Genomic DNA, 26,971 nt, shown 5'->3' on the forward strand with positions numbered 1-26,971 from the left:
TCTTTTTGATTCTGAATGCAAAATAGCCCATGGTACATTTAAAAAACGACTTATAAATAGATATTTCATTTATTAATGTTTACTAAATTCGGGGACTTTATCTTGTAAATGTATGCATTGGCCTATAGTTTTGTAATGTCATGCTGTTATTTGACACAAAGATAATGAGTTTCTGTCATGCCTACTGCTAATGTTCAGTGTATGTTATACCATTATGTCCCACAAGGAAATGCAAGTCATAAAATTCCCCTACAACCCCCCCCCCCCCCCAACCCCCACCCCAATGTCAATATGAATATACAAGAGCACAAACTTTGAGTGCGAGGCTGAAAATTACCTAATCTGAACTATGTGTTAAGAAATAAGTGGATCTGTTACTTTTACAAATAAGAACCTGAAATTCTGCTTATCAGACAATGGATGAATGTCATTCTTCATTCTCTGTTTACTGGAAACGACTGTGAACTTCAAGAAAGCTGCAGATTCAATTTCTTGAAAGTTATAGTAGAAAGATAAGCTACATTGATATTTAAATAATGAGATTGTGAGGACCTTATGAAGCTTGTTTTTTAACCAGGTTCAGTCTTTGTTTCATCATACAACATTTGCAGTTTACCTTGAGATGTGTCTGCGAGGCATCGGTTTGAACTGTGAAGGTCGAGTTATTTGCCAGTTTCTGAGCAGTAGAAGCAGTAACTACTGGGCTGCTTTTTCTGAGACAGTCTTCATTACAGCTGTTTTCACCATACAGCTTGATGATTTTTGTGAGTGAACTTTAAGAAAACCGAACTTCTTCATATGTACTGGATTGAATGAATGTTTTTCAGCAGCAGTTAGCGATGTTGTTTCCTTCACACAGAGGGGTCCATTGATGCGTGTGAAGTGAGGTACTCTGGCTTCCTCTGAAGTGAAAATGAGTCAGAATCCCAAAAGTTACTATGCAAAGTAAAGGTTTGTTTCTTCTTAACATTAAAACTGAGAATTTTTACTTGGAAGACATTTGAACAGAACACTTTCGTAGGAGAGATGAAAACGTACAAGTTCACAGATACCAAGGATATTTACCAGAGGTGCTCAGTTTTAGCAGACAGGCAGCCCCCCGGCTACAAGAGAGACCCATCCCTAGGGTTGTATGAAGTCTAATTAGTAGGTAAGTCAGAACAGGTACATACGGTCCTTATTTAGCGTCAGTTAGTGAAATGTTTCTCTTAGTATACAGTACATAGGCCTATTTTACCTTTCTATGCATACTAAAGAAACACTTCTGAGTACACTAAAACGTCTTAAACACAAGCTAATAATAATAATAAGAATATATACCTATTAGTAATGCGGCTAATAATAATAATAATAACAATAATAACAATAATAATAATAATAGGACTGCTGCCTCACACCTCTGGGACCTGGGTTCGAGTCTCCGCCTGGGTCACATGTGTGTGGAGTTTGCATGTTTTCCCCATGTCGTCATGGGGTTTCCTCCGGGTACTCCGGTTTCCCCCTACAGTCCAAAGACATGTTACTATACAAGGTAATTGAACTAGTGCCCATTGATTCCGGGATAGGCTCCCCCTGCAACCCAGTAGGATAAGCAGTTTGGAAAATGGTTGGATGGATAATAATAAGGAGAAAAATATATACCTATTATTAATATGCCTGATAATAAAAATAATACAGTATTAATAATAAAAGTAACTACATACAGTTATGTAGGCCTATGGGGGGGGGGTAGAAAGAGAGAGAGAGAGAATCTGTGTGTATGTATAGCCTACAGCGTGGTTAAAAAGACAAACTAACATTAAAGAAACTGTTCTTAGAACGGTTTCGATAGAAAAAAGGGAAAAACGTCATGATTAAAGGTGAATCTTAACATTAATATCTTGCATACCGGAGGGGGCATTGGTGAGGTAACATTATGATATTAATAAGTGGATGACGAACCGCTGAGCCGCACGATCTTTTTATGAGCGTCACGGCTTATGTGCCTGCGTTCGTTATTATGAACCATTGTATTTAACTCAGACGTTTAATACAATAGGCTTTACGGCAGTCTATTCGAGTACGAGTTGTCCGGATTTAACCCGGAGACGGAGTGTATCCTGCCGTAATGCACTTTATGAATAGACTTTTGTAAAATCTTTAGATTCTGATATTTATCAACGTTGAAGTAAAGAATGTGAGCTTTCCAACATATTCATACTTAATTATCCTTAACTTTAATTGTCAGATAAAACTGAAGACGTTGGTTAAATCTTTCGCATTTACTTTATTAAACTGGAATGAAGATATGTTGCAATGTTAGAATAAAACATCCTTCAGTAAATGTAGGCCGACATATTTTATTACCTTTGTGAATAATAATATAGATTATTTACCTAATAGTGGCTTAGTTTGGAACACCCCCATACTCCGCGAAGCCTAGAATTTCTCACCTCCTGATTAGATTGTTGAATGTTGTACATTATAGTTGACCACTAGATGGCAGCCTAACCAAACATTCACATTTTTACTCTTATTGCAATACTTCATGATACAGTGAGACTCGGGTAATTTCTAACTTAAAAAGAAACTTTGATATTTGTTATTTTCTTTCACATATCTAAAACAGTTTACACTATACATAGATTGACATAATAATTATAGAAAATGAACAATGATCTACCATACTTATAAGCCAACAGTGGTTTTCCACTTAAAGAAACGAAAGTGTTATGTTATTCAAGTAAATCTCTATTTGAAAACGGATTCATTCGTACGGAGGTATGGAGATTCGACGCCCACTTGTGTGTGTGAAGTTTGCATCTTCTCGCTAAGTGGCGCCGTTTTCCTAGTGTAGTGGGAAAACACACAGTTAGACTAAATGGAATCAAAATTGTTCATGGCGTGTTTTTGTATGCATATTCAGATTATTAATTACTGGCATTCTTTCCAGGGTGTGCCCTATGTTACCGGAGTAGCTCTCTGCGAGTTTACACAGGTTGAGGGGTTGGAAGATGGATGGGTGTAAGCATGTTGTTATTGTTGTATACAACAACTACATTACCCAGAAATCAGTGGGGCAGGCTGTTCATTGCCACCTATCAGATATCCTTCGCCCAGGCGTACGCTGAGGATTGTTTGTTTCAGTGTGATGGGCGGGTTTCTCTCTTAATGTCATGTCCATCCACCGCGGCATTTGCGGGAGAACTACTGCAGCTCTGAGGGACCTTCTGCGGCGACCTGGTCCGTGAAATGCGGCTGCGCGGGCGGGAAGTTGGGGGAACTGCACGGCGCGCGGCTTAAGGGGAGCGGAGCCGCCTCGAGAAGCCGTCTGGCGAAGCCTCGTCGCCCGCCGGCTTTCGGGATACTTTCGGCGAGCTGGATGTCTGTTGGCAGAGCTATGCGGCTTGCTAGGTAGCTGGACGGCTAGCTAATTAGCTAGCTAGTGTGTTTGTATATATATATTTATGCTTTTTTTTCTTTCATTCAAAGTCAAATTAACGTTCTTGCCGAGGAAAGGCGCCGCATCCCGGCTTAGTCGCGCTAACCAGAGCAGCCCGACTCCGCGTGTAGCAGCTAGTTAGCCGCCGCTCCGTTTACGCAGCGAGTCGCTGCCTTTCCCCGGTCCGACGGCGGACGGTGCGTCCTGGGGGGGATGCTTTTAGGCATGTTTGTTGGGTGACTCTCACTGTTTCGGATGGTTTTTCTTTAAAGCGCCGACTTACTTTCTTCCCCTCCTTGTTTTTGTCGGTCTTCACGTTTGGTGCGCAGGATGTTTACAGTGGATGCTGAGATCCGTACGGGGGCCGCGTAACCAGGGCCCCGGCGTCGCTTTGGGCTCTGGTACTGGTGGCAGTTGACGCTAACTGGGGTGCCCGACAGTTATCGTCTCTTCTTTTCCTTATCTCTCCACAGTGAGAGTCTAAGCTGACATTATTTGCACGGTGTCCGGCAACGTGCGGGGCGGGTGGACTTTACTATGCTGTCAGCTGGCTAACGGTAAACGCAGAAGCGCTCTTTCTTGCACTTGGAGGCGGCCGGACACCTTTATCGCCCATAAATAAAGCTGCAATTTGGGCCGGACTCGTGTCGAAAGGCTACTAGCTAACGGGTATAACGTGTCACGCCGTAGTGGGTGTGTGTGTGTGTGTGTGTGTGTTAGAGGCAGGGCGTCCGCGGCTCGGGCATGGAGGGTGGGGGTAATCCACAGAGAGCCAGCCCTCTAACGAGAGAACTGACCCGGACCTTTAGTGTGTATAACAAGCACTCGGTGCTGCTGAAAAAGAACCTGAAAGAGACAGACTCATTTTTCCGAGAGATCCGGCAGAACTACAGCAATGCCTGCGCGGCGTCTGCCGCCGGCTCCGAGATGCTGGAGGTGGAAGCAGGTAGGGGCGCCTCATCCCGCCGCCGTCCCGAGCATCCCCGAGCTCCCCCCCCCCCTCCAGGGCTGCCAGATCTCACGCATCTGGCGTGACACCGAAGCTTTCAGATTCTCATGCATGAATTCGTACGGGAATCTATATTGTCCCATTATAAACCCAAAATAGCTATATCAGAAGCGTTGGGGTAGTTTGCAAACCCTACAGACTGTTTACAAGGTAATAAAACTCTTACATACATGTAAATGAATGTATACCAAACTTGGCAACCCTGCCCCTCCTCCTCGCCTGGCACGGGATAGCCCTTGTGTACCAGAACTGTTTTGCACAGTCATCCTGCCTCCCTTTAGGTTATTAATTTGCCTGCAATCTCCCGCATAGTTTATAAATACTGTCCGAGAGAGAGCACGTGCAGAATCTGAAGGGTTCGGGCCGGAGAGGCCGCACTAAAAGGCCCAGCTATCAGAAATGACGCACAATGAATCCCGGGGAGGATGGTGGTACGAATGAGCGATGTGCATAAAGCACAACTTTGTATTTGCTGCTTTGGTAGAATAGCGCATTAAGACGAATGAGGGCTGAATCTCCGGCTGGTATCTGTGTGTTTTTTTTTTTTTTTTTGGTGGGGGAAGGGGTCACAATGATCTGCCTCACGTTTTTGTGATCTATCGCGGTTAAGTCCGTTTATTTTATAGACCACGAGAACCGATGCTGACAAAGTAAGAGGGAAAAATAACGCCAACTAGGGGAAGGTGGGATTTTCGTCCTATCAGACCAGCTGAAGACATTTGTATTAAAAGAGATTTACAGGGAAACTTCTCGGCAGATTAAGGCAGCTACATGGGAGGTTGCTCAACATTGTTAAAACCTGTGCGAAATTGTACAATTTGCCATTGTTAGAACTGCTGTTTTGAAATTTGAGGACAAAAAAAAATCCTTCAGTCACATGCACTACTAACAGCACAAAGATCTCAAAACATTGTTTTATTATATTTTACAAACCAGTAGGGTTGCTGTGTTCATTTTGAGTAGGTCACACGTTTGAGGCACAATGTAAGCGTTGTATTCCCATCCATATATTTTAAGAAACACACACTTTGATTTTTTTATAAATGTATCCTTTTCATAGAATATGGAAGTCCCTGATAAATTTGTCCCACCTTATTAGAATTTAGAATTTAGTGATTAATTGTCATTGTTAACATGCCACAGCACACAGTGCACAACAACGAAGTGTGTCCTCTGCATTTAATCCATATGTGACATCGTGACATAGCAGGGGGCAGCTAATTCAGCACCCAGGGAGCAGTGCTTGGGGGCGGTGCCTTGCTCAGGGTACCTCAGTGGCGCCTTCCTGGTCAGGGATTCATTGGTGAACAGTACACTACATACGTTAAACTGTTGGAACCTGCAATCTTTCAATTACAAGTGCGCTTCCCTAACCATCAAGCCACCACTGCCCACAATATATTTATGCAAACTGCATAAACAATTTAAGGTTCGTAGTCTACTGTTCGCCAATGAATCTTGTGGGAAACGGCTTTCAGCATGGACTTGCACAGCTACTGTTTATCATCACAACAAACAGATGTCGTTTGAAAACCGTTAAACGTTTGGCCACTTATATGTTGCCATAAACAAATGGGAAAGGTGCGGCTCGTAAGGATACAGTGCAACTGTACGAATCAATTTGAAGAGGTTGGCGGTAGCACAGAGCGTCATGGGGGGAAATGCATTTTTAAAGCTGATATGAATGCATGCAATTTTGCCTTTGAATTTGGGGTGGGGGGTGTATGGTTATTTTAGTGTTTCATTCATTCACCACAGCATGCAAAAGAGCTGGGAATCTCCCAACCCCAAGTACAAATTAGTTCCAGTGGGTGTGAACTAACTATCACGCAACTGAGACCGACTTGATGTTGTTATTGGCCAGAAAGAACTTGGTGTCTTTTATACCAGCGGAACCTAGTTTTATGATATTCTAGGAAATTACTGATAGCAGTGCAGCTTGTAGGCATCGTAAATAGTTTGGACCATGTGAGACTTCTGTGGAGATTCTTTAATGATACAATGTATGGGGATTAATTTCTGTACAGCTAACAGAGAACTGAACAGTGTCTTTCTCACTTGATGTGCAAAGGGTCTTATTTGATGATTGAAAATGGCCATGTTCTAATTATAAATTAAATTATTTGGTGGAAATCCATTATTCTCATAGACTAGGTCTTTCACCCCTCCACCCCCCACCCCAAAAAAAAGAAAAAGCATCACTGCATAATTGTAATTAATGCAAAATGCATCTGTTTCGATTAGTAAGATTTTGTCAGCTTAATAAGCGTAATTTGTTTATTTTTCTGTAATATCCGTTCTGCATACTCCTATGTGGCAATGCACTTGCACTGTGATAAAACAAATAAACTGTGTGTGGCCGTGCATGGTCCACACACACGTGGGTCAGTCCGTGCCAAATCAACCAATGTCCAGAAAAGTTCCATTATTCTCAGGTGATAACTGGAGAATAACAGGAGAGTGTGGGGGTGTCAGTGGCTTGTGAACCTGCCCCCACCAATTCATCACGGCACACTGGTCTAACTGGTTCTCACTAGCACATTATTTTGTTAGGGTCGTCACTTTAATTATCTTGCCGAAAGAGATTTTTTTTTCCCATGTGACTCAGACAGTGGTTTTTGATTTTGATGCTGAACAAGCTGATACTCGAGTCCATTCTCAAAGCCAGAGCAGAACACTAGGTGCGTCAAGAAAGCGCAGTTCTCTTCTGTAGCTGTAGCTAGTTCCCACCGGTGTTTTTGATTATCAGACTCGTCAAGCTGTTGTGCTATGCAAGCTCTATCCTCGAAGAGTTAACCTGCTGACTTGATACCTTTAGGGGTCTGGAAGGGTGTCACTAAATGTCAGCAATCAGAGTTGCTCAGGGTGCAATAAAATGTGACTTTGGAAGGAAATGAAGGTTTATAAATAAAATGTGTTGAGCTGCACTGCTTAGTAGCAAGATGTACCTGGACTGCCTGGCATTTTCATTTTTTTTTTTATTTTTATTGGAGAAGTGATATCTGTTTGTGGCGTAGATGGCCCATGCTGAGATTCAGAAGGGACAGGGTGAAGAGTGAAAAAAGCAGAGGGGACAGGTCACAAAGGAGGCTTTTTGTCAGCTGGGATGCCCAATGCACATTTCTGTCGTGGAAGCCCTAAATAGCAGTGTGATCAACCCATGCCCTTCCTGGGCACCAGATGATGTCAGTTGCTGGGTCATCAGTTTTAACTAACTTGTGCTGTAGAAATTGCTTCAAACCTGGATAAACGGATTGCAGGACATGTGTGCTAAAGACACTGTTGCTATGTCAGGGTTTGTCTTGATTAGGAAATCGTATGTTTACAAGCAGAAGCATTCATACACACAGCTTCTGAATATCATGTTAAAATCCCCTTTCGAACACCAGTGTTGCAAAGTTCCGTTTCATTAAAAGTTTGCTGCAGTAGCTTCTGGTGAAATTTCTATTTCTGGGTAATCAGTCAGAAATGTTTCTTAACTCTGTCTGCTAATGTCTTGTATTTTATGAGCGTCTTCACATCAGTCCAGGGGGTAGAGCACTTAGAAATAAATTGCAATAAATACCCAGTCAAGAACAGTGGAAATTAATTTAGCTGGCACACACAAAACTAAGACTTTATGATGCCATATTTCTGCATCAAACACATGGAATGAAGGCATGTGGTAAAGCTGGTGTGAACAAGAGCTTGTTTAAGTTGTAGAACATTCAAAAACAAAAATTTTTCATTGCTCATTTTTCCCCTCGACAGTGCCTTGCTTTTAACTGAAAGGCTTCATTTGCACCAAACAAGTTTAGGAGAGGATGATTGCTGCTTGGCTGAAAGGTTTTCATTAGAGTTGATAGTTGGTTGCTGCCACGAAAACAACAGTCTGGAATTTAGCAAAACTTGTGGGTAATCTTTACTGGTTAGAGGTCTGTGGGTATCCACTATTGAGAGAAACATCGTTGTAATAAGGTAGTAGCCATCATCTATTATTAAAACCTAACCAAGTCGAAAGTCTTATTTTGGTCGTCCGTGAATTGTTTTGGTCTTTTGAACGGGTAGCAAGAGTCTAAAGGTAACAGTGTACCAGAGGCTTCTGACTGTCCACAGGTCTCTGTTAACACTCCTGGGCGTGTACAGTCATCCCAATGTGACCCCTGGAAAGCCCCCAGCCATAGGCAGACTCTGTGTGATGTCATTATCCAGCAGCGGTTCAGTTTAATAGAGTTAAGTCGTAGTTGACGGTCCCTCAAAAGAACATCTATAGATTAAGATAATGTCTGTCGTCCTCTACTCAGCATAATGGCATTTTGGTCTACATGTGGTCAGTCTTTGATGGGCGGTGCCCATGAATGTGCCATTCTTACAGATGCCGGTCGGGTAGCTGCTGCTGAGCGCCTCCTGCCCATTCTGCCCGTGACGCCTTCCCTCTGCCCCCAGGTCAGCTGAGCTGCATTTCCTTCCCCCGCCATGAGGAGGAGTACCTGCAATCCAGCGTGGGCAGCACGCCCCTTATCGTCGTACTGGGGCAGGACTGCGCCTCCCGTTATCAGCTGCTCAACACCCTCCTGGGGGAGCGACTTCTGCCGGCGGGGCCGGGGGACGGCAGCGTTCCCTGCGGGGAGGGAGGCGCCTGCAAACATCGCAAGCTGCGCTTCACGCATGGCCGCCAGACACGCCTCAGTCTGGCGCTGCCCGGCCAGTATGAGCTGGTGCACCAGCTGGCAGCGCACCGTGGCCGCTGGGACACAGTGCCCCGGGAGGACCTGGAGATCCAGGAAGAGTGTGAGGACCCTGCCCAGCGCCTGGCCGAGCTGGAGATCACGCTGCATCACGGCCTGCTGCAGGTATGTGCCGCAGCACGCAGGCTCTAACGCAGAGGTAGCTTTGAGAGAAGCCCGTCGTTCATCTTTGTCTCACTGCCTGTGGTCTGTCTTGTACAATGATTGGTTTTGCCATATCTCCTACTTTGTTCTGCTAGCTAAGTGACGTGTAGCAAATCTCATTGCGGCAACTAATTATTTAATTCTTTAATCATACGGGATATACATTTTTTTTGTTGGAAAGCCGTGTCCCAATCAATGCGTCTGGAATGCATTATAGAAGCTTTATATTGCATTTCCATTAAAGTATATTGTGTCCTTTTAGGCAGCAGCTGAAGGGGACATTGTGATTCTGGCTTGTTCAGTACCTACTGTTTATGACAGAGTGCAGCATTTTCTGGTGTTTTGTGGTGTCTGAGAGCTTGCCAGGATGCACTTGCACTTCCGGACAGGCCTGATTTGCCGTAAAGCTTGATTTTGATCTGTTTCTACTGTGGAAATGCCTAATAATACAAAACAGAACCAGTTCTCACTCCCTTGATATTCGGGGAGTCCCTTCTGTCAATATTAAGAGTGACAAACGGCTGCCACTAGGAGACTTGTGCAGACCTGGTTACTGCCAGTTTTGGAGAAGTTAGAGATGGTTCTGGTTTTTGTAATTAAAAAAAAAAAAAGTGAGCAGAGAGCGGATTTCCCAAAGGTCTTTCTGACTGCTTGTCTGTTAGGTGCTTGCTGGAAGGTTTAGCTGATGAAACGGGGCTGCTTTGACCTCTATAGTCACATGAAGTGTTATGTAAATGCCCAGTTAGGCTACCGCTAACATGAAGTGGCAGGGAATCGATGGAGCTTCGCACCTTGGACCAATAATTTGCTCGGTCTGCTACCTCCAGACATGTTAGGAGGTCTGTCCCCTGTGGTTTGAGATCCCACCCCCCTCCAGAATTCCCTTGTTCTCTTGAAGTTTGTCGTGAGCCTTGTGGGCAGTGGCTTTCTCTGTTTACAAATGCGGCACAGCACGGGTAATTATAGGGCAGGCCCTGAGGACAGAGATGGGCCACAAATCAGAGCAATGTCTAAAACCTATGAGAGTCACAAGGGACGGGCATGCATGATGTGGCCACCCAGGCTCTCAGCGGCCAGAGAGGCTGTTGGATGCTCACTCCTAATTCTCACAAGACATTGACGAACTGTCAAAATCCAGTATAGGTTCTCACCTTGAACTGATCTAGTTATTTTTAACAGAACCACTACAGGAGCATCAAAGTTAGAGGGACAGTCATGCAAACGCAGCCCATGTGCAGCACCTAGGCTGGTAAACAGAGGTTTAGACAGAATATACCGGAAGTTTATTGACCTCGATTTGCCAACTTCAATGTATGAGAATATCCTGTGTGAGAATATCCTGTGTGAGAATATCCTGTTTCAGAAAAAACACTCAATCTGTTCAGTTCTGATCTCATGCATCATTGGAAAGTCAAGAGTTTCTTAGTTTGAGCCTTTAGTTAATCCCCCCTTTTGTCAGCGTACCTGTCTTGTTGGTCATCATTGTCCTCTATTGATCTGCTTTGTCCACACAGACCTCTGTACTAGATAGATGAAATTATGTGGCTAAGCAGGCCAGCTTATGCGTGTGAGCCACAGGCTGTGGTGGGCTGGCGGGCAGTCACTGTCACATGCGTGGTGGTAGTAGGCTGCCCGGCTAATCCCTGAAAACAATGCCAGTGCTCATATGTGCCCTGGGGAGTCTAACCCCCTCACCAAGCAGCTGGGGTCACAACTGCGCAGGCAAGGCCACTGTCTGCTGCATTTCACATGATGCGCAGCTGTGGCTTTGCCCGGATGCTGTGGGGGTTGGTGCTGCAGCGGCGATTAATTCGGTCTAGCTTCTGCGATCCAGCCTCAGAACATGAAGCTGAATATGCCATATAGGACGGCCACTAACGGCTATTTTTCTATGGATTAATCTATTTATTGATTGCTTGATTAAATGATTAATTTCCCTCCAGAAAATCACATTGACTGTTGTCAAAATATAGTTAACAAAGTGTATGTCATTGCAGGGCTTGAGATAATGGACGCTGTACGGGCACCATACAGACATTATTCTCACTCATAATTGGGGGATGTCCCAGGTTCCTCTTCCTGTGCTTGCAGAAACTAAGTATGCAGCGTACCTTTGCTGGAATTCTTGAAAGATTTCGAGAGTCGTGGATGAACGTGAGATGTACGGAGATGCTGCCCACGTAAAGCTCCTTTTCCAGAAAACCGTCTTCCAACCTGTTTCTGGTTTTCTGACAACAGTCCTTGACGAAGTCCGATAAACTTGTGATGCCTTAAGTGGCGTATTATGCATAACTGCCATTGTGTTTGCACTGGATGTATTTGTGCAGTGCTGGGCTTTTGTTGTGTGGGTTCTTGTAAATTACTCAGACGCAATTTTAAATGGTGTTAGTTATTGGTCTTCGATGTTTTTTTTATAGTATAGGGTGGCTAAGACATGCCCTTCTTTTTATTAGTCATTCATATCTGCATTCATGTTTGTTTTGAGTACTATTGTGGGAAGAGTTAACTATGAGCACCGCTGGCCCGGGTTTAGCGGAAGCATGGCTGTCTGTAAATGACCGAAATTGTGACATTATTTTTGTATAATGTGAAATCATGACAGCGTGTTATCTGTCTTGACTTTACTGATGAAGGTCTTCATGTCACAGCCAGTGGAGTTGGAAGGAGATTTCAAGGGGGGTGGTGGTGGTCAAATCTTTGGGGGCGGGTTAGGGTCCAGAGTCCACCATCTGAGTAGCCCTGATAACTGGTAGATTTACATAAGTGGAACTGCAGAGAACAATCTTTGGGGGTGGGGTGGGTGTATTTTCGGGCTGTATTTTTGTCATCCCCCCCCCACCCCCACCGGGCCTCATAGGTCAGAGCCCCATAGAGTCTTGTATGAGCCATGCACCTCATTCAGGACTCGCTTTCTTCACCAGATGAGGCACCTCCCACGCCCCTGCCACCCCCACTGTTGTCTGTCATGGTTATTGTGCAGGTTGCTCTGATCAGGAAAGAGAGCTTGGAACCTGGGCCTGATTTTTATCGTGGATAGAACTCGTTTTCTCACCACTATTGACTGCTTCGGTAGTGTTCCTTGGTTCTACCATCTGAAATTGGAGCCCCTCTTGGACCATCTTACCCAAGGGGGGGCTGGGGGTTGAGTAATGACAGTCTGGCTGTTGCAAAATATACGGCATAAGACTGTATAGTTTTACAAATGGATTTGATTGTGTTTCACTTGCTTTAGTGTTTCCAAAACTGTTGTATACATTAATACGTTAAGACAGGTACTTGGGGAAAAATGTAATTTAGGGAATGTATAGTGAGAAGCAGATTACATTGACTGTCTGATAGCAAATAGTGTAATAATCTATTCTGTGTTGCGTTGCTGATTGGCCATTCCACAATGATGCTGAGAGCAGGCGGAGTCAGTGACCCAGTTTGCGGGGCGGCAACTGATTTTGTTTTTGGGATGAGTGTGTGTCGGTTTGCATAGACTTTGGGGTCATGACAGCCCCCACACGTAAATGTGGAAAGGCAGCAGGAGAAGGATAAGCTATTTTATTTTAGGGTTTGAGCTGGCTACACCACGTCCCAGTGTGGAAAAACAATACGACACAGCTTAAAGTAAACCGAAAGGGACTTGTAGACATTTAATCAATACTGCAGACCTCTTGTCAGCTAACTGGCACTCTCCTTTCTGAGGACATTGTGCCCCTCCCCCAGACAACCAGCATTTTTAACATTTAAACTTTTTGGTTAAAACACTAATCATATGTAATTAATTCCAACTTGGATCTTGGAACTAGTCTTAAAGAAACGTTTAGCAACAGTTTTTTTTTTTTTTTTTTTTTTTTTTTTTTATGGTTTTGTACTATTTCTCTATAAATTCATAGTTTGTGCATAGGAGGCTATATAGTTATTTTAGCTGTAATACTTTTAATTAGTATGGATGAACTCAAAGTATTTGTAGCTCATATCACACAAATCTTTGACTTGACAGATGTGCATTAAAGGGGACAAAAGCAGCTTTATTAAGGTATTTTAATGAAATAATTTGCCCTGAATTTTGTTTACACCCTGACTGCATTGTTCAGTTTTATTGCCCTCAGTGAGAATATGAAAAGATTTCTGAGTGTTTGTGTCATTCAAGGGCCCTTTGAAGCTCTTGCACTTTCCTCTTTCACTTCCTGCTTTCCCCGACATGGAACTCGCCTGGAGAGGGAGCCGCACGTTTCTCTGTCGCCCTGAAGCCTCAGTGGCTGCCTCACTGCAGACTGTTGCAGGTGATCCTCCTTTTGGAAACAAAAAGCCAGATTTCGTTATCGTTTGGTTTGGTGCTGGGTAGAGAAATGCAAGATGATCCAGAGCATGTGTTTATAGTTTATGGAGACGGTGGAGATGGCTTCCTGCGTGTGGGACATCACAGATTATTAAATAGCCAAACATGAAGGCATATCACTATGTGCACCGCATGCTACAGTAGAATTAGACTTCTAAGTGAATTCAGCTGGTATTAGCAAGAACTGGAATGTGAACGGGAGGGGGAGGCTTTAGTTTGGCCAGATCAGACCAGCTGCCCTCGCAGCCCTGTGCTGAATTCGGGAGGCTTGTGCAAAGTGGGACCAAACCGTTTTTAGAAGTGTGTGGTTGAGCGCATTAGCCTGCTAATTGTGCTCACCGGCCTGCTTTTTGTCTAGCGTACCTGGAGCTTCAGTGTCAAACCTGATGAGGCCTGCCTGAAAGCGAGACCGTCTCAGGCTTGAAGAGAATGTCCGAACTGGACGTCTGTGTCATGGACACGGCCGTTTCCCCCTCCTGGAGCGTAGTCTTTGTGTTCCAGCTTCGCCCGTTTTCGCTTTCGCTCAGCGCTAAGTGGCAACCTGCCCCTTTTCTAATGAAAGTTGCCTGCAGTGTTGGTGTCTTGGAGACGGGACTGACTGTTTCCTTTGTGAATCTGGATGAGTCATCTCTCCTTCTCCATCTCTCTCTCTCTCTCGCTCATGTGCCCTCCCTCCTTTTCGCTCTTCAACTTCACTCGCAAGTACTGGTTACAGAGTTCTGTCCAATCGACAACTCCAGACTTGGTCTCTCAAAAACCGCATCACACCTGTCCAGTTGCTCTGTTGAATTAGTGGAAATTTCTATCAGGTGATCAAACTCACGATTTTATGAATTCAAGCTGTTGATGAAAGACGTTTTCTCAAGTAGCTGTAACATCCAGATACCTTCCCAGATAAAAACCCAAGTCGTACAGGATAGCATAAGCTGCTCATGTGATGTTGTATATAACGTCTTTGCTGGAAGACGAACACCAGGTAGTATAATCTATGGAAAAGCAAGTGCATCCTCTAAGATCTAAGATCCCTGTCTTGTTTCTTATGCTGCTAAGTTTGGGCTACATGTTGAGTACAGCCCACTGTACTGGACATGATGGCTAGATTAGCACTGCAGTGTTCTGGAGCTTCTAAGTATAGAAAAGCTGAGCTGTAGTTTGTATAAAACGAATGTAATGGTATCTTAAACTGTATAGATGTATGAAATGTGGCCTGAATGACCAGTGAGAAGACTTCCTGCTTCCATGGGATAGTAACAGAGCTTCCTGTCACAACCCCCCACAGGAGTGTAAGATCCTGGTGGTGCCGTGCCCCACGGTGCAGCCCATCGAGGACGCCCTGGAGGACTGTCAGCGCGACGTGGTTCCCATTCTCCTCTATGCTGTCAGCCAGGAGCTGCTCTCGGCTGGGCATATCGCAGAGCTGAATGCTATACGGCAGGCGCTCTCCTTCCCCGTCTGCTTCGTCCGCGTGCCGGCTGAGCCCGGTGAGCCGGCCACAGAGCGCAGTGAGCGGGAGCGCAGCCCCCTGCACCGGCAGCTGCTCTCCATGGGCTTCATCAGCTCCCCAGCAGGGAACTGCTCCTGCGGCGCCCCCTCCCAGGGTCCGCACCTCTCGGCCAGGCCCCAGAGCGCCCTGGGCGAGTCCTTCGAGCGGCTGCACCGCCTCCTGGTGCCTTTCGCCCGGCAGGTGCTGCAGTACCAGCAAGTGGAGGCCACCAGCATCCTGAACGCATTACACTGTCGCTGCCTGGACCTCTTCATCAACCAGGTAGGCATGGCCAGCAGTAAATAAGAGGCTGGCAAGGGCAGCATGGTGTGTGGGGATGGGGGGTGGGGGTCAGGGAGCAGCCAGAGGCTCGCATCCCCTCCAGGGATCTCGGCAGCTCACGCCATCAGGCCTGTGCTCTCAAGATCCAAGGCCTACAGTGGTTCTGTTGTTGTCCTGCTGAGGGCGCTACAGAGCAGCTTTACTATAGCATCTGATGAATTAATTAATGATCTGCCTGTAGAATAAGTGATCCACAGCGCTTGGAAAACTGCCTGATTTGGTTAAGTCTGACATGCAGTTACAGCCCTTGTTCTTTAATTTAAATGTAGGCCTGGAATACTCCTCAGCAAAATCTTTAAAAAACTAATCACGGATGGAATCGCCGAAGAAATATTGTGAAATATCTTGTGACCCCCCCCCCCCCCCCCGATTAAGCTGGTTATTTGCATTTCCGGTTTGCTGAGCTGGCAGGCAGGCTAAATTAACGTGGGGCCGTCTGCTACCCGCTGTGTTGCTCAGAACCAGGAGAAGGCAGCATCACTGCTTCTCCCCCCCCAGGCTTTTGACATGCAGCGAGACCTTCAAATCACGCCCCGCCGCCTGGAGTATACGCGTGAGAAGGAGGGAGAGCTCTACTCCTCCCTCATGGCCATCGCCAACCGCAAGCAGGAGGAGATGAAGGAGATGATCGTGGAGACGCTGAGCAGCATGAAGGAACAGCTGCTGGAGGATGCCGCCAACCTGGAATTCACAGGTGACGCAAGCCGGGCCGCAGCTCCCGCTGGGGCATGCTGGGACCTGTAGTCCATAGCTCCTGAGGTCCTACTGTGTTTTTGGATAAGCGCAGAACTTTGGAAGCTGTGAATTTTGTGGGCCTGCTCGGTTTGAACCAGGCGGAATCCTTTAAATACTAAGGTGCTTGTAGGCAGACAGTGAGCATGTGGATTGTGTTTTGTGTGCAGACTAGAGAATATCTAAGCAAGAACCTGATGCTGCCTGGGCGCCTTTCACGTGCTGCAGGTCATTCAGCCTGGCTGCCGGTGTATTCAATTCAATTCAGTTTTATTTATATAGCAGTCATTGTCACAAAGCACTTTACATTTAACCAGCCAGAACCCCACCAAGCAAGCCTGAGGCGACAATAGGTGTAATAGGTTTTGTTGTCATTTGGATTAATAAGGTTTTCAAATGCTTTAAGTCCAAACTGTTATGGTACCGAGAAGCTTATTAACTCTCAGCATTATTTATATAAAGAGGCAATTTCTTATTTCTCCAAATACAAAATCCACCCAAATACAGCTGCCGATTGCTTTCATTGCTTCAGAATAATGCGGAACCGTATCTGCATCTTAAAATTTTCTAAATTCAGGCAAATTTACTGAACACTGAAGGGCTTTACCAATGTATCAATGTACAAAACCCATTTGTAACTGTGTGCCCCCCCCTCCCTCCAATTAGGTGTGGGGGCAGAAGCCATTGAAAGCATATAGTATACTGTAGTCATATGACCTGACCAGCAAGTTGGAGAAATGCTGTTAGTTTCTCAGATTGTCTCCTAGAATCATGTGATTAATGTCACGACACACCATTAATTTAATGCAGCCTCACTGTTTGTCTGATGGGCCTTTCGACCGGACAGGCTGAAGGTCCCTTTTGCGATAGGCCCTGCTGCCTGCACTGAATGTACCTTTGTGCCTGTTTGCAGTGTAACATAGTATGTTTCTTGGGAATACATTGTTAAATGTCGATGCACAGCATTACTAATTGCTTTTTTCCTGTAGCAGTTGGTTTGTGAGCATTTGTGGCTCTCAGTGGCTGTGTCCTGCCTACGTAGGGGTCTGCCAGTCTGAAGCAGTTTCCAGGTTTTAGTTTAAGCAATGTTTTGTTTGCCCACCAAAACAGCAACGACCAACGAGAATAACTTTCTTTTGAAATTATAGTGTCGTCTTTAGTTGGCGTGGCTCAGTAAGATGAAACCTTTGCCTCAAATCAAAAACTCTTGTCGAGCAACATGCTTTGCTGAACTTGCTGCCTGCCACTCACACACACGGACACAAAGGAGTGTTTACCTTTAAAAGTAATATTACATAGGTATGAAGAACAGAAACTCGCATAAACGCAAGGCTTAGTGTTTCCTCAATGAACACATTTGGTCCTGAAAGAAAACAAGCCCATCTGTTTGCTTTAATGTCCTGTGCCTAAACCTGTCAGATGAGCCCTGCTTGATTTGCAGTGAATAGCAGGCTGACTCGCTAGTAAATCTTCTCCAGAGAGAACACAGACCCTTTTAGGGAATCATCAGCTTGCTATTATGCAACAAGTGACTTTAAGTTAGATCAGCAGACGGTGGCTGGGGGAGTGCGATCCCATTCAGGTGTGTGTGTGTGTGTGTGTGTGTGTGTGTGTGTGTGTGTGTGTGTGTGTGTGTGTGTGTGTGTGTGTGTGTGTGTGTGTGTGTGTGTGTGTGTGTGTGTGTGTGTGTGTCTGCTGGAGGAGGAGGATCTTCCTGTGTTTGGGTGCATTTTAAGCAGGGTGGGGAAGTGGGTTTTTATTCAGCACTCCCCACCCTTGTTGGGTCCTCCTCTGCTACTCCAGGCTGTCCTCCATATGAGTATTTGGCCAGTGTCACCGTCTGATTCTTACTAACATGCTACTCTGAGTGTTGTGTGGGTTCTTCATTAAAGGTACCTTATCAGAAGTAACTTTTGCACTTTGTGAGTGTGTGTGAGTGTCTGCACGTGTGTGTGAGTGTCTGCGTGTGTAATGTTCCTGTGAATATTGAAATCCAGCTATACAAGTTGTGCTGTGTTGTAATGGGGTAATTGTCATAGCTAAGCATGGTGTCTGCAGACTGCCTTAACTGTTAGAATCACCACTCCTTGCAAGCCAACCCTCCCACGCCTGTCGTCCCCCCCCCCCCCCCCATGTCAAACTTCTCCGATGTCACTGGGTAGAACCATCCATCCTACCATAAACCACGTTAGGTTATGAATGAAGGATTGGCGCCATTCTGATGTTTTCCTGTTTCTTTGGGTTTTTTTTTTTTATTCCACCCTTATGGTTCTCATGTTACCATAGTTACAAAGGGCTCTGTCACAGGTGGGCTCACAAGAATGAACCGTGTTTCCCAATAGGCCGTTTTGGGGTCTTCCTTTTTAGATTAGGAAATATTTGTCTTTGTAAACCTTTTCCATTCTTGACGGCCATTTATTATAGTTGTCAGTTATTTATTTCTGGGATCTGCTCACGTGCGCCTGCTCTTTGCTCCCCCTAACACCTGTGAGCATGTAGGTGCCACACAGAACATTTCTGGGAACTTTAGCTGAGTGTAACTTGCACGTTGGTTGACTTCTGTTAGTCTTCGGAATTACCCTGTAACCAGCCTTGGGGGGGAGGGGCTTTCACAGGTAAATCCTTTGGTGGCTGTTCTGCTTTTTCAGGTCTGAATGTTTGTGTGCTGCGTTCCCCTCTCTCTCCCCCCCCTCCCTCCCGCAGATATCATTGTGACACCCAATGGTGAGCCAGTCACCTCCCGGGATATCAAATCCTGCATCCAGCAGATCCAGGAACTGATTGTGGTGCGGCTGAACCAGGCAGTGGCTAACAAGCTCATCAGCTCGGTGGACTACCTCCGCGAGAGCTTCGTGGGGACCCTGGAGCGCTGCCTCAGCAGCTTGGAGTCCAACCTGGACTCCTCTGTGCACAACATCACCTCCAATCATCTCAAGCAGGTGAGAGGCTCTGTCCGCAGATCTGGGCTCATTAATCCTTCTTTTCAGTGACATGTGCCTAAATGTTCAGTAAAGATGGCAAGAAGGATGTGAGTTTTTGCCTCTTTCTGAAAGTTCTGCAGACAGTAGAAGTTTCCATCGGCACCACCTGTAGTCCTACAACTTTCCATCTCTCCCTAGAAATAAAATTACTGAAACCATCCCCCACCTCTGGTGGTAGAAGGCCACAGAGCCACTTTTTCCGATCAAGCCCTAAACCACTGAGCGCTAAAGCTGCAAAGGACTCAAGCTCCGGATCTGCTAGGGGCACAAAAACAGCACAGGAATGTCTTGTTGCTTTCCTCGATTAAAATTCTTGAATTGTGCTTTTAGCGTGAGTTAAAAAGCTTTAGAGGATTGGGTCACACTGGGAGATGTTGGTCACAGTCGGGTTTGGAAGCAGTGCGGCAGTGAAACTGTCTGCGGAGACCCGGTGGTGGCAGAAGCGCGAAGGCTACCCGTCCAGGCTGAAAGCCGCCCTTTCACCCAGGGAGACTGCAGCACACTAATTCTGCTTTTGTAAGGCTGCATGGACCCCAGAAGCGAACATGGTTTGGCGTGTGCAGTTAGGGCTTTGTGAGGTGGTGTCTGAAAATGGACCATCAGGGCAAACCAATGTCTAGGCTTATTTCAGACCCTTTAACCCTTGAGGTTTTGCTCTGGGGATGGGAGGGGGGTGGGGCTGTTAGACAGTGATGTAGGAATCAGTGCTTTTTAAATTTTTTTTTGTTTATCTATAACATGAAATTACCGCCCCTGTAAATAGCTCAGTGCTTCTCTTTCAGGTGCTTTATTCCCATTGGGTTTAAACCAGGCTGTCATTGACAGTTTATTGTAGCCCCTAATATACTATGAAAATGCTTTTGAGCAAAGAGCACAATCACGTAAGATGGCCGCCACGGTGATACTGGCTGTTTGTTCATGCTGCAGCCCTTAACCTCTGAAACTGCGTAGTTCCCTGTTAGTTCCCCGCTTACGAGTGTCTCCGCACCTCTCTCAGATCCTCAACGCCGCCTACCATGTTGAGGTTACCTTCCATTCGGGCTCGTCGGTCACGCGGTTGGTGTGGGAGCAGATTAAACAGGTAAGAGTCTGGGGCTTATCCCCAGCTAATCGCTTCTTCCCGAGGGTTCAGCCAAATTTTTTTCTACCTTCTGTGTCTTATGTGTTGATGTCTACAGAGTTTTGTCTTTGCGGCTTCTATCTACTGTCATTTCTGAGTAGCACCCAAGGCACAGGCTCAGTGGCAGCCAGCCACAGTTGATGCACAGATGTTGTTTTTCTTTGACCCTTTTACCTTTCATCTCTCACACAAGCGAAACGCCTTCTCAAAGCCCAGGCCGTATAAACCTTTTATTTGGTTATAGGTGTATATCGTAAATACCATGCTAGGTAACACTGAAGTCGAATTTCTCATTAGGAGAAGAGTTTCAAGCTGATTTTGTCATTCCTTATGCAGCAGCTAGGTTTGTTTTGATCCGATCCATGTCTGTCACTGCTAAGTCCTGTGACTGCATACAGCGGCGGTCATTTTCATCCTTGCTTCCCCGTTTCCCGCAGATCCTCCAGAGGCTGACGTGGGTGAACCCACCGGCCATTACGCCCGACTGGAAGAGGAAAGTGGCCCAGGATGCCATCGAGAGCCTGAGCGCCGCCAAACTGGCCAAGAGCATCTGCTCCCAATTCCGTACACGGCTCAACAGCTCCCACGAGGCCTTCGCTGCCTCCCTGCGGCAGGTACGGGCCCTCCACATCCACCCATAGACAAGGCAGAAGAATATTCTAGAATGTTTGAAGGTAATAGAGAGAGGGCTCTGAACTCTCTGCAGTGATTCAGACTTGACGTTTCTGTGAGGGTAAAGTTGAGGCGAGGTAGTGAATATGATTAGTGGTATGTTGTGTGTTTGTTTTTTATGTTTGTTTTTGTGTTTTTTTTATATATATAAGCAGATGTGCTGTTACTTTAACATTCATAAAGGCTGCTGTGGGCAGTCATCCCCTAAGTAAGGGGAGAGGAGGAGGAACTGTGGCATACAGGGCTATCTTTGTGAAGTTGGGGGCTTCTCGGCAGTTCAGTGCCTCAAAGGGCAGAACTGAGAGAAACAATCTGTTTCTTATTTATGCAGACATGATACCCCATGGAGGTTCCTCGGGGGTAAACCAGGAAGCTCGCGCTGCAAAAGGCCGGCCTGCTCGCCACACAGGCACCTTATTGTTAAACGGACTCTGCCAACAACATGCTGACCCTCAGCTTGGGGATGCATACATGTCCTTGTGTGGTTTTCCACTAAAACCATTATGTGAATTAGCAGACCATGCCTGAAGGTACACATGTTAAACACTGACTCTAACTAAAGTACTCCGTCAGCTTCAGCCCATGAAGCTGAAGCCCGTAGTCTTACACGGGGCAGTGTGACCTGTAATATCAAACACTTCCAATACAAGCCAAACATATATGTGCTGTGGTTCGGCTTGAATCCATCACTGAACAAATGAGAATGAGTGAGATGTCAGTCCAAAACAGGTTATTGGTTTCTACCCAGATTTAAGACGTGTAGAATAGTGATTTACAAACCAGTTCTAACCCTCCCCCCCGGTCCACATTTTTATTGCATTAACTAATTAAAAGACTGGATTAAGTGGCTCAGGAATTCCGATGATAGACTAGAAGAGAAATTTTGCCTGGCGGGGGCTGAGGCTGCATGGTCGGAGTGGACATGGTGTTTGGGGGGGGGGGGGTAATCTTGTGTCCCTAGGTCTAAGGTAATAGCCCCCCCCCCCCCCCACACCCAGCTGGAGGAGGGCCACACAGGGCGCCTGGAGCGAACGGAGGACCTGTGGCTGCGCGTGCGGAAGGACCACGCCCCCCGCCTGGCCCGCCTCTCCCTGGAGAGCCGCTCGCTGTGGGATGCACTACTGCACGGTGAGCGCCGGCGCCCCTAGCCAGCATGTCCACTAATCAGTCAATCTTTATATACAGATATGTTAAAAAAAAAAAAAAAAGTTTGTTAATTGTAGCGAAGTACAAATGTTTTTGAATAGCTTTTATTTCGATATTTCAAATGTAGTGGAAACATTACGCATTAAATTCCAAATCAAATCATTAACAAGTCTTATGTCTGTTGTATATACAGGATGCAATCTGTTTTAACAATAGTTTTCTTCCATGTGTTTCTGGTTTTTTACAATTTTAAAGCATTTGAGATCATTTTAGATGAGCATCCTATAATTTTCTGCAGTTCTTTATACGTTTTCCTTTCTTCAACTTTTTAATCAAATTACGTTGTTCTTCCGAACAGTGTTTGCAAGGCCCGTTGTACTTAGCTCGTCAGAAGGAAGTATGTGAAGCATTTGCTTCCCTTCCTTAATAAATTTGACACCTGTTTTCACAGAATGAGCTCCACACTGCTGCTGTTTTGAACACGCCTCAATGAATGAGTCAGTTACTCAACAAGCAGCGTACATGTCAGGACAGTTGGGAACTTTTCTCTGTTGCACTCCTGCTTCTACACGTAAATGATTTGCCATGCAGAAATATCACTATTACTAATAGCAGTGCTGTTTTTTAACAGGGTTTATAAAGTGTTTTACAGGCGTAAAAAAGGAATTTAAATAAGCACAGAAAAAACTAGAATCAATTATGGTTATTATTATTATTTATCATATCCAAAAACGCGGGACTTTAACCCCCACCACACCAGGGTCTCTACCCCTTCCTCGTAAGGGGCGTCTTTGGTGTAACCAAACACACAAGCAGACCTCTAACGGACCTGGGCTCTGCTCGCACACACAGCTGCTTACGCGTCACACCTGAAGCCCTGATGGTCATGCTGCTCGCCCTCGTTTCACAGCCACTGCAGTCTGTTTCCAGTGTGTGCCTGTAGAGTGGATCGCAGAGATGCTCTGTGGCCTGTCAGTGCAGTACAGAGATGCTGGTTTGGCTAACCCCAATACTGCGATTGCCACAGGCAAGCCGAAGCTGGGCCGGGAGCTGGGTCGCGGCCAGTACGGCGTGGTCTACCTCTGTGACAGCTGGGGGGGCCACTATCCCTGTGCCCTCAAGTCCGTCGTGCCTCCGGACGACAAGCACTGGAACGACCTAGCGTTGGAATTCCACTACACCCGGTGAGCCGGTGCTGCCTATGCGCTTTGCACACTTCAGCTCACCCACGGCGATTCCTGCTTGCGCCTTTATACCCCACAGCATATTAAAGGGGGGAGAGTTTGAAAATGCCCCTTCTGTTTGTGTACTGATTTGTGTTTGAACCGGAAATGAATGTTTTTGCTATATGAGTCAGGTGAGAGGCTGAAGGAGTGGATGTATGTCTGTCTGTGTTGTGGGTAGGCTGTTCACCGGTAGGATCCTGGATGAGCGAGGAGACTAGGTGTTTCTTGGAATGTATACTTGACCATCCTTCCATTTTATGTCATCTTCCATTACCGAAGACCATCTCCAATACTAAGAACAGGTGTACAAATCCGGATGTTAAAAATCCCCAGATGTCGTTCTGCCACAAATATCAAGGATGCCTCGGTTACATCATTGCCAAACTATACCAATCCCATGAGTCATTGTTCATTCTTGGGAGACAAGTTGGCAAGAGCATTCTTGCCAAGAGCAGAAGTACGGTCTTTGCATTCTTGCCATTGAGAAACGCTCTTTATTAAGCAAAGCTCCATGTGTCAGCATGAGGAGAACGGCCATCGTCATTTTGTCCCACCAGGTCCCTGCCGAAGCACGAGCGGCTAGTGGACCTGCACGGCTCCATCATCGACCACTCGTACGGAGGTGGATCCAGCATCGCCGTGCTGCTCATCATGGAGCGGCTCCAGCGGGACCTCTACACGGGGCTCAAGGTAGCGCCAACGGCCGGCGGCGGCTGGGCTTTCAGGAGAAAGGTCGCAGTGCACCGGTCCGCCTCACAGGCTATGACATTATTACCTGCTTGTATTCACATCGCAGTTGTTTTAATATTGTGAGGAATCTGTGATTCACCCTCCCAGCTAAGCAACAACGTAATTTTGTAAAAGTATTATTAAACCAGGATGGTGCCTCGGCTCAGCGATTAGCCCTGTCCCCTTGGTCCTTCTCGGTTGGGGGGTCTTATCCCCACTAGGATCCCCCCCCCCTCAGCATGAGTCATCACTCTGTCCAAAGGCTAGGTGCGTGTGTGTGTGTGGGGTGTGTGTACGCCCTGCGAGCGACTGGAATCCCTCTGCATTTTGTCATCTGCCAACCCCATATCGTGTTTGTTAGCGATGGATGAATATTACTAAGATGGCATCATAGACAAACCATTCCGTGCCCCACCAACCACGCATGACACGAGTATGCAGCCTTCAAATAGGCTCTCGACTTCGTAAGAAGGCTTGCTTTGTTTAACAAACAGGGATAGAAACTAATTATTTACCACCCAGTTAATTAAATAACAAACCAAAGAAAATGCAGCCACTGGCAACGTATCACTAAAGCACCCTGATGAATGCAGTGCATGTGCCTTTTAGTGTAAAAGATATTTCCAGATAGAGCCTTGTGAGCAGACACTTGCGGGAGGGCTGTGCTGGGTTCAGGCTTGACGTGTGGCCATGGCGGGTTGAGGTTGAGGGCTCACACGTGGCCGAATGCTGGCGTCGGCCTCTCCAGCGGGGAGGAGTACTTGTGTGATGCCCCCCGCCTGTGTATTTTAGGCCGGGCTCTCCTTACGCGAACGGCTGCAGATCGCCCTGGACGTCGTGGAGGGGATCCGCTTCTTGCACAGTCAGGGCCTCCTACACCGTGACATCAAACTGAAGAATGTTCTGGTGAGTCTGACCTCTGACCTTTGACCCTGGGTGGGGGTCATCTCATATCAGCCCAGGACAGATTCCGCCTCATGCTTGTAGAGATGCTTTGAAGCTTTCCACCTTTATTCAGCTGCTTTTCTCCCATCATCTTTCTTTCTATGTAAAATTTTGCACGTGCTGCTGTTTGTTAGCTGGACAAACAGAACCGTGCCAAGATCACCGACCTGGGTTTCTGCAAGCCAGAGGCCATGATGTCTGGCAGTATTGTGGGGACTCCTATTCACATGGCGCCAGAGCTGTTCACAGGTTAGCCTGTCGGCTGTTACTGTTCTGTATGGCTGCATTGTAAGCTGGATCACAAACAAGGAGTCTAATTGCCTGTCGACTTAATTCTTTTTATATGGTTGTTTTACAGCAAAGCTTTTCCTCCCAAGTACAGCCGTTGGCTGCTTGTACCGTTTCTTAAAACCTCAAATTAATGTTAGTTTGTTTGTCTTCTTTCCAGGAAAGTATGACAATTCTGTAGACGTTTATGCCTTCGGGATCTTGTTCTGGTACCTGTGCACTGGCTCCGTCAAGCTGCCCGAAGCCTTCGAGAAGTGTTCAAGCAAGGATCAGCTCTGGAACAACGTGAAGAAAGGTGAGCCGTGCCGAGGCGTCTACGCCGGTCCGGGCGCGATCGACAGCCGCCTTCTGAGTCATGCTGCTGTAAGCGGCAGAATTTTCCACTCGCTATGGCCTCCAGGCGGCTTGGCTGTTAGTGTCTCTATTGACAAGATACAAATCTGTAAAAACCTATGGGAGAGATTCATGATAGCACTGTCAATCATTGCTCAGACCCGCCTCATATAGATTGCCTTGGTTCTTATTGGCTTAAACTGGTGATTGACATTGCATTACGTCCTCCCCCCTCTTATCTGAAATGAATGAGTGCTGCTATTAAATAATACCTGGCGTCTCAGGTTTATGAGTGGGTGCAGGGTAGGGTTTCGGCCAAAGGTTCGCTCATATGCCCCCCCCCCACTTCGCCATCAGGTGCCAGGCCAGAGCGCTTGGCAACCTTCGACGAGGAGTGCTGGCAGCTGATGGAGGCCTGTTGGAACGGGGACGCCTCCCAGCGGCCCCTACTGGGCATCGTGCAGCCCAGTCTGCAAAGCATCATGGTCCGTATGTGCCCCTCAAAGTCTGACGAGAAGAGCGCGGGCCTCGATGACTCCACCTGAACCTAAACGGGGCTGAACTCTCCAGAAAGGCCCATAGAAAGGAAACAGTTACAGAAAAGAATCGGCCTGGAAAGGCAAGGATGGGACTGAGGAAGCGTAACGTTCTTTTATGAGAGTTATATACACTATTTAAGAGGACCTAAGAGGTGGAAAAACCCACGACATGCACACCAATCTGTGCTTATATATATATATAGATATGTATTGCGTATTTATATATAATTCAAGCATACACTATGCTTCTATTTTAGCATGCATGCTAATGTTTGCGTTTCATAGGATTTGTTACTAGACATAAAACATTGTTTTACAAATAGTAAAATTTCAAGTATTAGGAAAAGACATTAATTTTGTTGGTATTTAAAAGCTATGTTATAAATGAATTTTTTAATAAAAAGACTTTGACAAACACCTCCTGTCTGTATTATAGTGCTTGTACTGGTGGAAAGTGTATAGTTTTGTCTCGCTGTTTTTTTTTTTTTTTTTCCTTTGATTTTCCACTATTGCTATTCAGGTGGAAAATGTCAGAATTCAATTCAAATTAAAATAGATTCTTTTCCCCTCCTTTAATGGATGCTTTTGCAGTTCAGCAGCATCAGACTCACCCCTGTTGGCTGTGTAGGTGCTGGTGACCTGTCGCTATTAGTGTTACCATTACTAATGCGTAATTCAATAATTAAAATCATAAATTTGCTCTTTGCTGATATTATGTTAGGTGACCAGTCAAGAGGGAAATTTAATTTCAGTGCTGGAAACTTGTGGATGGTTAGAGATGTTATTAGATGCACGAATATGAACATG

General features: G+C 46.0%; 1 protein-coding gene across 1 annotated transcript; it reads left to right on the plus strand.

Moving 5' to 3' along the window:
* The first annotated feature begins 3,067 nt into the window (after positions 1 to 3,067).
* Positions 3,068 to 26,581, plus strand: dstyk (dual serine/threonine and tyrosine protein kinase). The gene is made up of 14 exons (XM_049023247.1): positions 3,068 to 4,367; positions 8,856 to 9,262; positions 14,908 to 15,393; positions 15,952 to 16,147; positions 18,889 to 19,124; positions 20,164 to 20,247; positions 20,724 to 20,900; positions 21,957 to 22,086; positions 23,132 to 23,288; positions 23,888 to 24,020; positions 24,852 to 24,965; positions 25,139 to 25,253; positions 25,453 to 25,587; positions 25,983 to 26,581. The coding sequence occupies exons 1-14, from the start codon at positions 4,166 to 4,168 to the stop codon at positions 26,168 to 26,170; spliced, it is 2,760 nt and encodes a 919-aa protein (XP_048879204.1). The 5' UTR covers positions 3,068 to 4,165; the 3' UTR covers positions 26,171 to 26,581.
* Positions 26,582 to 26,971: the final 390 nt, after the last annotated feature.

Source organism: Brienomyrus brachyistius, chromosome 8 (assembly GCF_023856365.1).
Source record: "Brienomyrus brachyistius isolate T26 chromosome 8, BBRACH_0.4, whole genome shotgun sequence".
Taxonomy (NCBI): Eukaryota; Metazoa; Chordata; class Actinopteri; order Osteoglossiformes; family Mormyridae; genus Brienomyrus; species Brienomyrus brachyistius.